Source organism: Eretmochelys imbricata, chromosome 18, assembly GCF_965152235.1.
Source record: "Eretmochelys imbricata isolate rEreImb1 chromosome 18, rEreImb1.hap1, whole genome shotgun sequence".
Classification (NCBI taxonomy): Eukaryota; Metazoa; Chordata; order Testudines; family Cheloniidae; genus Eretmochelys; species Eretmochelys imbricata.
In genome coordinates this window covers 8,431,238-8,447,390 of record NC_135589.1, presented here as the reverse complement: position 1 = coordinate 8,447,390, position 16,153 = coordinate 8,431,238, and the positions used below count along the sequence as shown (strand labels likewise).

Genomic DNA, 16,153 nt, shown 5'->3' with positions numbered 1-16,153 from the left:
CAGGGCCATGAATGTAGGGCTGGGGCAGGTTGGGGTGTGGGAGGGAGTGTGGGGTATGCAGAATGGGGCTCAGGGCAGGGGGTTGGGGTGCGGCAGGGGGCTTAGGGAAAGGGGTTAGGGTGTGGGGTGCAGGAAGGGCTTGGGGTGCGGGCTCCAGCCCGGCGTCGCTTACCTGGAGCTGCTCCGGGGTGGCAGAGGGGCTAAGGCAGGTTCCCTGCCTGCCCTGGCCCTGCGTCATTCCCGGAAGTGGCCAGCATGTCCAGCAGTGGCTCCTGGGGGTGGGGTGGGGCAGGTGGCTCCGCTGCGCGCTGCCCTCACCTGCGGGTACCATCCCTGAAGCTTCCATTGGCTGTGGTTCCCCATTCCTAGCCAATGGTTCCCCATTCCCAGCCAGTGGGGGCTGTGGGGGACGGTGCCTGCAGGCAAGGACAGCGCACGGAGCCCTCCCCCTCCCCCAGGGACGTGGTGCCAGCTGCTTCCAGGAGTGGTGCAGGGCCAGGGCAGGCAGGGAGCCTGCCTTAGCCCCACTGCGCCACGGGGCTGGCAATCCTCCGGGCCGGAGTTTGCCCTCCCCTGTTCTAGGTGGCAGGGTCTTCTTCCCAGTGTCAGACACCAGCCACCCACCCAAGTCTGGCCTGCAAGATCATCTCCCTGCACTGGGTACACTGCCCAGGGTCCCCCCTTGCTAGAGTGACCAGATAGCAAGTGTGAAAAATGGGGGCAGGAGGTGGGGGGTAATAGGCGCCTACATAAGCCCTGAATATTGGGACTGTCCCTATAAAATCGGGACATCTGGTCACCCTACCCCTTGCTCTCCCTGGCTGCTCCAGCCCCACTCTGCCTCAGCGCTGCTGCTGCTCTGCCTCCAGCTCCCGGGGCTGCTTTTCTGGCCTCTCTGGCTCTGGTTGCTGCAGCTCTGCTCCCAGCACTGACCTGCTCCCTGGGCTACTTCCCTGGCTCTTGCTGCAGCTCTCCCTGGTTCAATCTGCTTATCTGGTTTTCTCTGGCTCTGGCTGGCGCGCGCTCCCCAGCTCAGCTCAGCCTCCTGCTCTCTCCTTAGCTTGGCCCTGGCCGGACAGTTCCAGCTCACACACGGAGGCCTCCTGACTCTCATTAGCCTGCCTGCTCTGTCAGTCAGGCTGACCTGGAGCGTTGGCCTCTCTCCATTGCCCCTGGGGACTGCCAGTCTCAGGGTCCTGATTCCCCATCGACCCTGCCCCTTTCTTTTGGTACCGAGAGCTAGCCAACCAACCCCCTCCTGCCCACTAAATTTTAGTAATGGACCAACAGTCCCCTTACACAGGGGTCTGGAGTGAGGACTTCTACTGATTAGTTGTATTACAACAGCACCCAGAAGTCACCTGGATCAGGAAACAGGTAGTTTGTCCTGCAAAACATTTCAAGATTTTTTGGGGGGAAAAATAATGGGATGAAACTACATTTCAACATTTTCATCCCCCTCATTTTTTCCCCAAAATGAAATTTTGTTAAAGTTGAAATGGTCGGGGTGTGTGTGGGGGGCGGGAATTGATTTAATCAAAATGATTTTTCTGAGAGAAAATTTTTGATTAAAACTTTCTGATTAGCTCTGCCCAGAACCCCAGCAGAGATCAGAGCTCATGGTGCTAGGCACTGTATAGACACTAGTGACAGAGTGTCCATGTCCTGAAGAGCCTGCACAAGCACAGGGAGGGGAAGTGACTTGCTCACATTAATCACAGGCAGGTCAGTGGCAGAGCCTGGAACAGACTCCAGCTCTCCTGACTCCCATTGCCATGCCTTATTCATTAGCCACACTGCTGTACTTGGGCTGGGGTTAATAATAAACTAGATAGGAAGGAACCTTTTCTGTGTCTTAGATATTGTCCATCCAGACTTAAAATTAAACAAAAATAAAATGTTTCCAATTCTCTCTTTTTTGTGTGCTAATTTCAAAGGAGATGCTTTTTATTTTTAAAAACAATAACATCCCCTTCATGGAGCAGGGTTAGGGCCTCGGAACCAGACAGTGATACTCCCTTTGGGTACATCTTTTGGTGTCTGTTTGTACAGCTCCTAGCACAATGGGGGCTCTTAGGCACTATCATAAGACAAATAACAACCCTGAAAAAGAGAGAGGGGTCACATTTTCAAAAAGCATCTCAGCGACTCATTTGGGCCGCCAAAGGTATATCTTCATGGGAAAGTTTTTCTGTTCATACCAGTATAGTTATATACTCTTACAATGCTCCATGTGGACACTCTTATTCTGGAATAAGGGTGGCTTTTTGCACCATAGTTTCAACCGCTTCCAAAGCAACATAACCTGGAAAAAGAGTGTCCACACAGGGAGTTTTATAGGTATAACTCTAGTGATTTAAATGTACACCTTATGGTGTACAAGTATAACTTTCCCATGCAGATAAGGCCCAGCTCCTCAAAGGTATTCAGGCTCCTAACTTCCCTTGATTTCAAGTGCTTACGTTACTTGAAAAGGGGACTTGGGCTGCTAAGTTCTATAGGCACTTTTAAATTTTTTTACCCAAACGGACTGGTTTATTTTCATTGCCCAAGCTGGGAAAATTGCAGAGAGAACAAGCAAACAGCTTTGGAGGTGGAAAGGCCATTAGATTTTTTTTAAAAATTCCATGATAATTGCCTAAGTTGCTCTTATTAACACAGGTAGCGAATTTAAACCTGACAGTGTCCCTTTAAAATCTCCTTGATGTCCCGAAAACTTCGCTGGTGCTAAACACAGGTGGTCAGCCACTTATTGTAGCCATCTTTAAGATTTTCAAGAGGCTAGAGCTCAGCACTTTTTGAAAATCAGGCCTCTTTAAACAGTGCTTCTGATTGTGGTGCGCAGACTTTAAGACACCCAAAAATCACTAGTCAGTACCGAAAACGTAGACCCTAAATAAATAAATGTCATTTTCGGATCCCATGCCTGCTCCTGAGTCTCCCTGTTAATTGTTGGGGCTTTGTAACCATGTTTTCCTATTCTAAATTTTATATATTTTTCCCTTGAAAACAGAGGAAACTGATTACAGAGGGACAGGGAAAATGACAACACACGCCACCATCTTCCGACTTGCAAGTCTCAACCTGTACAGATGTACAGGGAAGCGAAGAGACAGGCCAGTGGCTAAATGAAGATCAGAACCCAGATCTCCAGGCAAGTAACCCTATCAATTAGGCCATGCTGCCTCGCACTTGATGAGAGCCTGATGGATTTCTGCGGCGCACTGGCAAATGCACAGGCAGGAGCAGTCCCTTAACAAACATCAGCATTACAACCACTGCCTTCTAAAAGGCATTTCTTCTTCCAAGCAAGGAGTGTCCCATCTGATGCACAGCCCTGCTGGCTTTAACTGCCCATGGCAATGCAATAGTCCATGAAAAATGTAAACACACACAAATCCTTTCAGGCTGGCCCCTTGAAATGTATGTAAATAAGTCAGCAGAAATGTGCGAAAACAAGCACCAGACCCAGGAACTGGCAGAGCCTGGGCAAGAAACTTACTCTGGGTGCTCACCAGCAGCTGCTTATGAAGGCACCATAGAAGCATGAGGAGCACAGGGGTGTTAGCTATGTGCGTTAGTGTCTTGCTGACCATGGCCGGCTCAGAGAGACAGTATTCTGATTTCCATCTGGCTGGCGATTACCTCCTGTGGGGGCTTTTCTGGCTGCATGCTGAAACTATGAGCAGCCCCCATCTCAGCCATTCGGCGGTACCCACGTGTCAAGCGTAAGTAGGAAACAGGCATCGCTGGGGCTGGGGAGGGTGATGAAATAGTTTGGGGCCACACTGCAGCCAGCATTGGCTTGTTCCTGGTGAAGGGGAAGGAAGCAAGGACTTTTGTGGCTGAGGCACCTGGCTGGGACTCATATACCTGGGTTCTGTTCCTCACTCTGCCACAGACTTCCTGCGTGTGACCTGGGACAAGCCATTTAAGCCAAAACTTTCACGCCTAGGTGCTGGACTATAGGCACCTAAACTAGCTGTCCCCTTGTCAGAAGTGGTGAGCTCCCACAGGCTTTAATGAGAGCTAGGGGTACTCAGCCCATCAGATAAGGAGGCCACTAGGTGCTCAAAATTAACCAGCCACGTTGGAAAGTGCTGGCCCTCAATCTCTATTCAACTATCTTGTGTCACAGCAGATGCTTCAAATGACACAAAACTGATCAGCTGTTTAATAGCTGAAATGGATCTCTCGTGATGCTTGGCTCATCTATTTATCTGACCATGAGGATCGCTGCCGAGCTGTGCAAGCCCTTTTCCATCCCACTCCTTAAACAAATGGTTCTTGCTCATCTAAGCAGACCCATTCAGGCTAATGGGACTGCACTGGAGGAGGACTGCTCATCAGGGGCCAGTGGATAGGCTATTGGATTGGGAGCCAGGAAACCAAGCCTGGCTGTGTCCCTGATCTGCTGTGTGACCTTGGGTAAGTCACTTTGTCTCTCTCTGCCTCTGCTTCGAATCCCAGTCATGGTCTGCCTTGTCTATTTAAATTGTGAGTTCTTCAGGGCAGGGTCTCTTGCTTACTATGTATACACCCAGTAATGAACAATGAACAGAGGCAGAAGGCTGGTTCATGGGAAGTCAGGAGACCAATGTTCAATTTTCTGCTCTGCCACAGATTCCCTGTGTGATCATAGGCAAGTCACTTAGGCCTAGATCCTCAAAAGGTTTTTAGGCATAGCAGTGAAGCTGCAGCAGCATGGGTTTCAGCGGTGGCTGCAGAAGTTTGCCCAGGACCCTGGGCACTTATTCAGCTGGCTAGCTCAGCTTGGAGATCACTCTAGTGTAACCCACACACCTCCCGGGTGTGGCGCTCTGTCCCCTCCAGTGGCACGGAGACCACTTAGAGATTAATGAGCCTCTACTGCATGAGCTAAAAGACACGTGGCTCTTAGCTCAGGCTCATTAATCTCTAAGTTGTCTCGATGCCACTAGAGGGGACGGAGCACCACACCCAGGAGATGTGTGGGTTACTCTAACTACATCAAATCTAGCTCAGGTATGCCCTACTGATGCTGTAATCATACCTCCGATGGCAAGCGCAGACATACCCTTAGCATGCAGCCTACTCAGGGGTGCACCTTGCCCGCTGCTGATGGCCAGCATTCCTGAATCAGACACTCCTGAAGGTGTTCAGCTAGACTTTTGCCCCCAGGACACACAACACAGCTGAACTCCTAAGGGACACATCCTAAGGTCTTTGCTCAGGCCTGTGCAATTTCTCGTCTTACCTCCCAGCTTTTACCCTGGCACATCAGGCCAAAAGGGGAGCCCGCCCCACCACCAAACTGACTTCAAAAGGCGTTTTGCCTGACGAAGGGCAGGACATCAGGCCAGACCGTGCTGTTAAGTCACAGGTCCACGCTGGAGGCAGTGGGGAGCCGCTCGGCCTCAGGAGGGGCATTCACCATGCTTCCCCAGAGCTCTGCAAGATGCAGCAGGAGCACACAAGCTGTTCCACTTCTTGGATGGGGGCAGCATGTGCCCTCCTTTGCAGCCAGCCAGCTTAAGTGGTACATAGGCCCTGTTCAGGGCTGAATTTCACTCACATTGCATAGTGCTTTCATCCAGAGATCTCAAAGCCCTTCCCAAGCACGAATTAAGCTTCATGATCCTCCAAAGACACCCATTTTAGCAATGGGATGAGAGGCAGGGGGTGGGATGGAGCCCAGACAGGTTAAGTGCTCAAAGTCACACATTTGCAAAGTCAGCAGCAGGGCTCACTCTAGAAACCAGAAGTCCTCGCTTCCAGAAGATAATCTTGGCTCAGCTGGTGGAGGAAAACACTATTATATTCCTGCCTTTAGTAGCAAGCATAAGAAACTAGCAGAATGTGTGTCACATCTCCCCACTGGTGGCTGGACCACGAGAGGATAACAGCCTACTACACTAACTAAGGAAGTTACTCTTGTAGTTCAACTGGTAGAGGCCTGTGCTGAGGGGATGGGGTTCAAACCCTGATCATAACAAATCCTAACTCTTATATAGAACTTTACATCAGTAGATCCCACAGAGCTTTACAAAGGGATGTAATTATCGTTATCCCCGTGTTACAAATTGGAAACTGAGGCACAGAGAGGGGAACTGACTTGGCCAAGGTCATCCAGCAGGCCGGTGGCAGAGCTTGGAAAAGAATCCCGGTCCCCTGAGTCTCACTCCTGTGCTCTGTCCAACAGACCACGCTGCTTCCCATAATGATGGCCCATTATGCACCTGGCTCCAATTGACTCCTATAGGAGGGCTATATTCAGTGTAGAATTTGGGGCCCAATCCTGAAGCTAGTGGGCGTTATTAGTGCACAGCACCTTACAGAGTTGGGCCCAGGGTCCTAAGACTGCAGTGCTATGCAACACTAAGGGAGGAGAGTCCTCTTTGAGACTCACTGCATAAGCCCAAAGCAAGACGTGTTCTCTCACTGGACGGGTTCCTGCACCCATCACTCATCGTTTTACACTCCTCCTAGGTACACGCTGAAGACAGCAGGCTACAGCTACCTCCGGGCCATGAGGTTCGCAGTGGAGCAGATTAACAATTCCAGTACCCTGCTGCCTGGTGTCTCCCTAGGCTACGAAATGGTCGACGTCTGTTATTTCACCAACTCCATCCTCCCCATCTTGTATTTCCTCGCCAACGAGCACTCTGTGGTGCAACTGCAGAATAACTACACACACTACCAGCCCCGGGTGCTGGCTGTGATTGGCCCAGACTCCTCACAAGCAGCTGTTCTTGTGGCCCATGTATTGAGTCTTTTCCTCATTCCACAGGTACGTCGGTGCCCATATTAGGGCTGGACAAACCTTCCAAAGCTTGCCTCACTAACATACCTGACTGCATGAACATATCCCCTGTGCTTTGGTTTGAAGTGAGTCAGCCCCCTATAGCTTCAGCATACTCAAACCTCCCTGTGTGACATGCTCCCCATTGGGTGGCAAGCAACAGGCATCCCATATTTTCATTGGGATAATCTGGTCTCTTTATACCTAAATCACACCAGATGTGCAGAGTGCGGCTACTGCTGGACTTCTCACTTGGGCATCTCCTGGCTTTCTGGAACTCGGACATGCTCCAGTTCTGTAGTTAGACCAGCCCCTAATTTGTGCATTATGACAGCATTAAATCCGCAATCCAGAGAAAGCCAATCCCTAAATCAAGACGCCAACGCTGTTGTACAGGGTGTAAGTCATGTCTGTATATTCACTTTGTCCTTTCCTTGTTCCTTCCTGCCCCTAGATCTCCTACAGGGCCACCACTAATGAGCTGAACGACCGCAAACGCTTCCCCACTGTCTTCCGCGCCATTTCCAGCATGGAGCAGCAGATTGTGGCCATGCTGCTCCTGCTGAAGGAGTTCCAGTGGAACTGGATCAACATTCTGTACAGCGACGATGATTACGGGCGGCAGAACCTGAAGCTCCTGTGGGCCAGGGCTACCGGGATGTGTGTGGCATTGCAGGACGTCATCCCGGTGCCCCGCAGCAGCCAGCTGCTCTCACTAGAGTTACAGGGAAAGACCAAGGCCATTGTCAGCAAGGTCAACTACAGTACGGCCAAGGTGGTCATCATCCTGTCTTTGGAGCTGATGCTACCGTTCTTCTTCCAAGAAGCTGTCCGCCAGAATGTCACGGATTTGGTGTGGATTGCCGCCGAAGCCTGGGCCATTGAGCTGACCCTGTACAACATCACTGACCTCTGGAGGGTGGGCAGCAAAAGAATTCTCCATTCCTGGTTTTGATGACTTCAGGGTCAGCCTGGCAGAAGGAGCCAATGGGCAGGCGAGCGACCAAACTACGTGCAACCAAGCGTGTGACTAGTGCCTCAGATCTGCCCGAGACGCAGACCACACTATGAGGGCCCAAGGGGAGCGCACAGACTTCAACGTCTACTCTTCTGTCTACATCGTGGCTCACGCTTTGCACAGGCTGCTGGGCTGCAATACCACAGGCTGCCACAAGCGGATGGTTTACCCCTGGCAGGTTGGCCACATGCTTGCACTGAGAAATCCAAGCCACGTTTTAAGGACATGGGACCAGATGCTTGGGGCATCGGGAAAGTGCTGTAGAGTCTTTTGCCTCCAGCCCATATGGCTAGGAACAGAAAGGTGCTAGTCTCTGATGGCTGCTTGGTGGTCTGCATCAGATGGGTCAGATGACCCCAACCCAGTTCCTAGCAGACAACTGTCCATGTTGCAGAATAGCTTGCCCACCGTTCCACGTGGCTGTCCCAGAAGCACAGTCTCCTTGCTTAGCAGGGACAGCTAGATCATGCCTGCATCCAGCTCAATTGGTCAAATGACCTTTTGCAAAATGACAGCAGGTACCGAGTCCCAGACTCACGGTAGGGCAGAGACACAGCAGCATAGAGTCCACCTCTATGCAGGTGTACACGCCCTTACCCTAGTCTAATTTTGGCCCCTATCCAAAAGACGGCATCTCTATGAGAACAGTGCCCATCTCACACAAACACCGCATTGGGTGTATGTGGCACGGGTCAGTACCGACTCAGATGAAGAGCACCACTACTTCATTTACCACAACCATTTCCTCCCGCACCTTTTGGAGCGCAGTTCTGTTCTGAAAAGTGGGTGTCAAAACGGCAACATCTTGCTCAACAGACCTGCTCCATGGTCTTCAGAGAGTCAGATCCACTTCCCACAGACCAGAACGAGGATGGCAGAATCCGCCACTCTCTCCCCTTACTCAACCAGCAGTCCCTTTGTGATCAATCGGATGCAAGATACTGCTCAGCATGAACATGGGTGGCAGGGTTTTTAGATCTTTTGCAAAGCCAACATAATTCCAGGGGAGCGAGCTGGCTTCTCTTCTGACTCATGCATCAGCCTGGTTGATCGAGTCCCAGTTGCAGAATCTTTGGGGATACGTGAGCCAGAAGAGCCCAGTTTCACTTTCTGATCCAAGGGTGAGTTTGCCATGCTGGTTCTTAGAAGAAAGTTTCTGCTGACTGAGAGCATTTGACCTGGAATCACCAAGTAAAAAACCGACGGCTGCTCTTTAGGCAGCATCTCTTTTCAGAGCAGAACCAGACTTTCAGGAAGTGACACCAATCTGTAACTTCAATGCCTAGCAGTACGTGTCCATTGATCATCTCATCCTTCTCCATTTGCAGCTAGTGCCAGAGGTGAAGCGCGTGGACTTCTCTCTGCTTGAGAAGAGGATCAATTTCAGATAGAAAGGCGACACTCCGAACAGCTTTGAGATCATCCAGTGGAAGTGGGACCAACCAAGCAACCCTTTTCAGAAAATCGCCTCCTATAGCACGAAGAACCAGAAGCTGCTGTTCATCACCCAGAACATCTCCTGGCACACCCCAAACAACACGGCAAGTTCCCTCCACCCATTATCACACATGTGGGAACGTCATGGAACTACCTGAGCAAAACCCAAGGCAGTAGGGCTTAGTCAATAGAGTACAGAGCTAGACCTGGCTTCTATTCGCCATTGGCATGCTGGGTGATCTCAGCCAAGTCACTGCCCCTCTTTGTGCCTCAGTTTCCCCATCTGTAAAACAGAGAGAATGATACTGACCTCCTTTGTCAAGTGCTTTGAACTCTTTGAATGTAAAGTGCTATATAGGAGCTAGGGATTATTGTGCCATAGTTACACACACAAATGGGACTCGAGCATATAAATCCTATCACTTGGGCAACAAAAAGACAGGCGACAAGAAAAGCGGTCAGAATGGGCTGCGTGTGCCAGACTTGTACATAAACAAACAAGGCTTGAAAGTCTCACCCTTTGCTTTAAAATTTTAAATTGCCTCCTGCCAGAAGAATGTTCCTTCAGCTGTTTGTCTGGTACAACAGCGACATCCGGTGGCTGGTTAGGTAATTCCCGGATGAGAGTTGCCTTTGTGGCTATGCCCATCCCTCTTCTCTATTTAAAGGTGATGCAGTAGCTAGATTGATCCCAGGAATGTTTTGCTTATGACCATCCCAAGAACTCCATCCCTGGCTCTTTGCCATTGGAACATGGTAAACTTGCTGGTAAAGTTATTGCAGGTATGTATAACTGACGGCTGAATCCCAAGAGGGGCACAGTCTAAACACTGTTCCCTATTTAAAGGTAAAGCATATTGCCTGGTTGGCTTTATCCTAGCTGTGTATCCCCTTTCCTGTCTATGCTGTGGCTGAACTGGAATTGGATAGCAACTATTATGGAGCATTTACAAGTTCTTCTGGCTCACCTGGAAGTTACTAGGAGATTGTCATTGTTTTCCTCCAATTCCCTTTTACCCAGGTCCCCATTTCAGTCTGTTCCCAGCAGTGCGAGCCTGGGCAGCGGAGAAAGCCCGCAAGTGTTAGCAGCTGCTGTTTTGAGTGTATCGACTGTGAAGCAGGGACTTTCCTCAACCACAACGGTAAGGAAAATGCAGCGTACAAGCCTAAACGCACTTTGTTTTCATATCAGTCCAACAGTGCTTGTTCCCAGCAGAAGGTCTATAGTTAAGTTAATGGGCTCTAGATAGGGGTAGCTGAGTGAGACTCTCTGGCCTGTGCTATGCAGGAGGTCAGACTAGATTATCTAATGGTCCCATCTGGTCCTAGAATCTATGAAAGGAACGAATCTCTTACCCGAAGAGTTGGTTTCAGGTCCTGGCCTTGCCACATTTCCGATGTGACCTTGGGCAAGTCACTTAGTCCTCTCTGGGCATCAGTCCCATATCTATAATATGGGGGTAATAAATCCTTCCTTTGTCTTCTTCATTGGGATTGTAAACTCTTTTGGGCAAGCACTGCCTCTCGCTACGTGTTTTTACACCAGCTGGCACAATGGAGCCCCAGTCTTGGCTGTGATCTCCACTATTGTAATAATAATCCCCTCAAGGCCACGCTTTCTCTCACTGATTCAGATTCTCTGTGTGTGGTATAGGGAGCGGGAGCTGGCATGGCGGTAGAGGTGTAGTTAGAAAAGGGGATGAAGAGTCAGAAGACCTGACTTCCATTGTCACTTCTAACGGTGATTCACCATTTGCCTGTAGGCAAGTTACATGGCCTCACTGTGGCTCAGTTCCCACATCTGTAAAATGGATTTCATACCGCCCTACCTTATCGGGGAGCTGGGAAGCTTAAATTAATGTTTGCAATGTTTTGCGAGATCCTCAAATAGAAGACCTTAGGTGTTATTTATATCTTAAATTTGCATAGCACCGTCTATCCTGAAGGATTCCAAGAAGCTTGACAAACTATGTACTCTGAAGAAATTTGGCCACCGTTGAAGTGCAGTCACCTCGAGGGTAACAGTGCACAACAAAACTACTCCAGCAGGAAAGGAAAAGGAACACTGGCTCCAACTTCAAGTTTAGGGGGAATTTGGGGATGTAGAATGCAACTACCCAGATTGGAATTTAGCCAAGACACTAGGGTTAAAATCCCTGCACTTGCAAAGAAAAACAAACCAAAACAAACCCACAGGATCACTAAGGACAGTAAGTGGCTTTACCTCTCCTTTGAATCACTTCGCCTCCAACAGCAAAGTGTACCCCTAAGACCAAGCTTACGGCACTGGTTCACATATTAATCAGAAAGAAGAGTTTTCGCTACTGTACAATCACCACTACTTTGGGTTTCCCATGAGGTCTCCCAATCCAGAACTGACCAGGTCTGACCCTGCTTAGCTAGTGAGAGCTGACAAGACAGTAGCCTGAGCCAGTATGGGTGCAAAACCTTTACCATCGCTCCATCAGTTCTGCTCTTATTAGACACATTGACTATTTACAGACTAGACAGCCCTTACTACACCACATTTTGTTTTGCAGACCTGTACAACTGCCAGCCTTGTCCAGCTGACCAGTGGTCCAGTGCCAGAAGTCAAGAGTGCTACCCAAGGCTTGTGAAATACCTGCAATGGCAAGAAGGCACTACAGTGGTGTTGCTGCTATTCTCGGTGCTGGGCCTCATAGCCACTATAGTCATATCTGTCACCTTTGCCATTCATTCGCACACCCCCGTGGTGAAGTCCGCAGGAGGCAGGATGTGCTTCCTCATGCTGGCATCTCTGATCATCAGTTTCGTCAACGTCCCCATGTATGTAGGGATCCCGACAGTGTTCACGTGCGTGTGCCGGCAAACAGCGTTCAGCCTCTGCTTCACCGTGTGCATCTCCTGCCTCACCGTCAGGTCTTTCCAGATCGTCAGCATTTTCAAGATGGCTGCCCGGCTGCCCAAAGCCTACAGCTACTGGATGAAGTACAATGGCCAGTACATTTTTATAACCGTAATTATAGCTCTGAAAGTCACCATCACTGTGACCAACTTTATCATCCGCCCTCCTGCTCCAGTTCTGTTAGCTCAGGAGGACGACCCCCCTACAGTAGCACTGCAATGCAACAAGAGCTACAAGTTGGCCTTGCTGATGAACAGCAGCCTAGATATGTTTCTCTCTATTCTGTGCTTCTGTTTTTTCTACATGGGCAAGGAGCTTCCCAAGAACTACAACGAAGCCAAGTACATCACGCTGTGTATGACCTGCTATTCCGTTTCCAGGATTGCCATTTTCCTGGTCGTGTCTAGGTACAGAGGGGTGCTGGTGATCCTCTGTGATGCTATGTGCATGGTAATCAATTTGCTTGGGATCTCCATGCGTTACTTTGGCCCCAAGTGTTATCTGATATTTTTCCATCCAGAACGCAACACAGCTGCTTACTTCCAAACTGCCATCCAGAGCTACACCATGAGACAGGACTAACCAGGTACCTCGTCTTTGTATGGAGACAGTCCCCATAGCGAAAGAAGCCACAATTCCAATGTGTCTGTGTTGGAGGCGAGTCTTTATCGCCTCAAGAAGTGCATCAATGCTTTGTAGATTGTACAACTGTATGAATCTTGCAAATTTCCCTCCTACCCCCTCAAACAAGGCAACATGTACAACAACTAGGGTGGGCTGGAAAACAAGAGTCCTATTTCACGAAACAACTCAAGGTTTTGACATTTGTTTTTGTTCTGCATCAGAACAAGAACTAGATCGGTCAAAGTCTTCTGCAAAAAGAGAGTAAGCGACTCACTCCAGACAAGCCAACAGCCCAGTGGTGAGGGCACTCACTTGGAATCTGGGTTCAAGGTGCGAGTCCCTGCTCTGAATCAGAGCCTCATTCCCATATCCCAGCTGAATGCCCTCATCACCAGGCTATGATGTCAAGTCTCCCAGGCTCGCCTGTTGTAGCTGTTCCATTTTGTATAAATAATTAAATATCCATTGGGCCAGATACAAAGAGACTGACACTATAGCCTGGTCATCATGCCTCCCTTCGTTCCTGCCCCGCTTCCTGGAATGTAGGACCTAAATTCCATCCTGGACCAGAGAAACCTTCCCAATGAAACTTTCATCCAAAGCAATACATTTCCACAAAGAGTTTTGCTTTGGATGAAGTGGCCCTTCCCAACAATAAAGTTGTCATGAAGTTCACCCTAGGACAAGACATTAAGGCCCAGCATTTCCAGAAGTGGCTAGAAATTCTGGATGCCCCAATTAGAGGCCTGTGGGTGGTCAGCATCCCTAAAATAAACCAGGCCCCCAAAGGGTGCTGAACTGAGCACTGAAACTCAGTAGCCATTACTGAAAATTTTGCCTTAAACAACCAAAGCTGGATAGCCGTGTCCATATTTTGAGTTAGTTTCTTCTAGTTGATAAGGCCCAAGTGCATTGCTATGTGACCCTATGCAATTAGACAGGATACTATTAGCTTGGAGCTGCCATAAAAATCTTTTGAAAGCAGCCTGGCAAAGCACAGGACTAGCAGCTAATTCAAACCAACAAACATGGCTGGAGCTTACTGGACATCCTTATTCTAGGTGCACACATCTGATGCTGTTACATTTTTCTGTTTGCTCCTCTACTATAATAAAGATTTTAAAAACTGACTTAATTTGTTCTGATAATGTTGCGATTTCGCTGAGGGGCTAACGTCCCAGATTTAGGGTTATGATGGCATTTAAAACTCCTATCTGAGATTGGAGTGCCATTGTGTTAGGTGCTGTACAGTCATAGTAAGTGACAATCCCCTCTCCAACAATCTAAATAGGCAAGACAAGTAGTTGGTGAAACTGAGGCACTGAGAGGGGAAGTGACTTGCCTAAAGTCACTCAGCAGGCCAGTGGCCCAGATCTCCTAATACGCAGCCTGATGTTCTACCCACTAAACCACACTGCCTCTCCTCATACAACCCTGCAATCTCGGGTTCCAAGAGAGACTAGCGCAGATCGCAAACAACCCAGATTCTGGACCGCATGATGCCCCTGTGCTCTCCGAGCTCGCAGACTGACAGGAGTTGGAGCTGCTGGATCTTAGCACCTCTCAGGACAGCCCCTGGGGAAAGAATACGCTTTCCAGCCCAGTTCCCAGACCAAAGTGGTTCGGATCAGCATCCCAAAGCTAATCCAAACGGCATCTCTGAACCTTGTTAATTCAGGCCATCAGCTCGTTTAAATCTCATTTAGAGATCTGACTAGCACCCCCCCTGCTCAGAAGCCAGGGAACTCGGAGCACTCAGTTACTGCCTTTGACTCATGCCTTTTATGACTTAAGGCCAGAGTGTCAAGTGGATTTTTAGCCTTAACTCTGAATGTCATGGCTTTTGTGACTTTCAATCAGGGCCTTAATGCTATTTAAACAGTTCTCTTTTTGAAGTGGCTAAATGCTCCTGCCTGTGTTTGGGGAAGGTGGGGCGATGAGGAGGAGGATCGCAAGGGAGGAGGGATAGGAATTTCCAATGTTCTGATCAGACAATTGAGATGTTCTCCTGCCTGCTCAGATGCTTCTAACATTCTGCCCAAGCTGGGGGAACAGAAATTCTTATATCCCAGGGGAGGGGAGGGTGGAAGGGAATGGACAGCAGGGGTTATCGGTGCTGCTTTACATAATCCCAATATACAGCACACACACAATGAAGAGGGAACAGGTTAAGGGCACCTCCTTAGCTCAGGTTCAGTGCCACACCTGTATGAAGCAACAACAGCCACCAGCCCTGCACCAACCTTGGTACTTACACATGTCCCTGCTCCCCTCTCCATCACCCTTGCACCCTTAATTGCTCATCCTCACTCCTGCATGTCTAAGACCTGCTGCCGCCTGGTGATTTCAGGAAGGGGCATTCAGCCCGGCTCTCCCACTCTCCAGAAAAATGGCAAGTGGCAGATTTTTCCATACGATAACGTATAGATCCATCTGCTTTCGGTTAGCAGCTCTGACTGAGGCTAATTGGCAGATCAAACCATGTGATGTACCATGTTAGGTACGTAGTTATAAGAGCCCAGATTGAGTCTGACGCTTCTTGGATGGATCCCAAAGTCATTCCTCCCCCCGCAACTCCCCCAACCACAGATTGCTCATGGTGCTAATGCAACCCAGATTGAATGCACAGAAGCTGCAGGGGTATTAACAAGTGTCAAAACGCTTTGAACTGTTCCCGGCAAAGGGCCTCGCTACATTCTTCACACTGAATGGACCTTCGTGTTAGGTTCCGAGACAAGCAAGTGAAATTTAAGATCTAAAGTAAAGCAAATGAGAAAGCAGGGGTAGTGCACACCCAATAAGATGGGGGCAATAAATGGGAGAGATGGAAAAAACAGAGCAAATTCCACTGTAGAAGACATGAACTTAGAGATCATTTAATTTTTCTGAAGGAATGGTGTTTTTCTGGCTTTCAGAACAGTATTGCCTACACTGAGCAGGCAAAAGGCATGAGTCAGGCAACAACAATCATGAGATTGGCTTACAAATCATGAGATCATCAATCATCATAAATCTTGGGGTCACTGAATTGCTCTCTGGTTATTGTGCCACTAGGGGTCACGTTTTCAAGCTTTTCTCCACAGCCACAAGGGCTAGATTGTGGTGAATTCTCCATCATGGGCAATTTTTAGTTTAAAATTGGATGGTTTTCTAGAAGATATACTGTAGCTCGAACAGGAATTACTGTGGGCAAGTTCTATGACTTGTGCTATACAGCAGGTCAGATCAAATGATCACAATGGTGTCTTCTGACCTTGGAATTTATTAATCTAAATGTACTTTAAACGGTGGAGATTCTCACATAATCACATGACTCCAGGAGCTTCAGCACCAAGAAAAATGCCAAATACCATGAGACTCGCAGTAAAATAATGAGTACTGGCAACACGAAAATGCATAGATACCT

The 16,153-nt window shown here is 49.0% G+C and overlaps 1 protein-coding gene across 1 annotated transcript; it reads left to right on the top strand.

The window, feature by feature from the left end:
- Window positions 1-3,594: 3,594 nt before the first annotated feature.
- Window positions 3,595-13,877, top strand: TAS1R2 (taste 1 receptor member 2). The gene is given in 8 exon segments (XM_077837573.1): window positions 3,595-3,728; window positions 6,469-6,769; window positions 7,236-7,708; window positions 7,710-7,977; window positions 9,128-9,340; window positions 10,258-10,378; window positions 11,636-11,638; window positions 11,777-13,877. Coding segments are annotated over 8 exon segments (2,442 nt in total). The 3' UTR covers window positions 12,706-13,877.
- The last annotated feature ends 2,276 nt before the right edge of the window (window positions 13,878-16,153 follow it).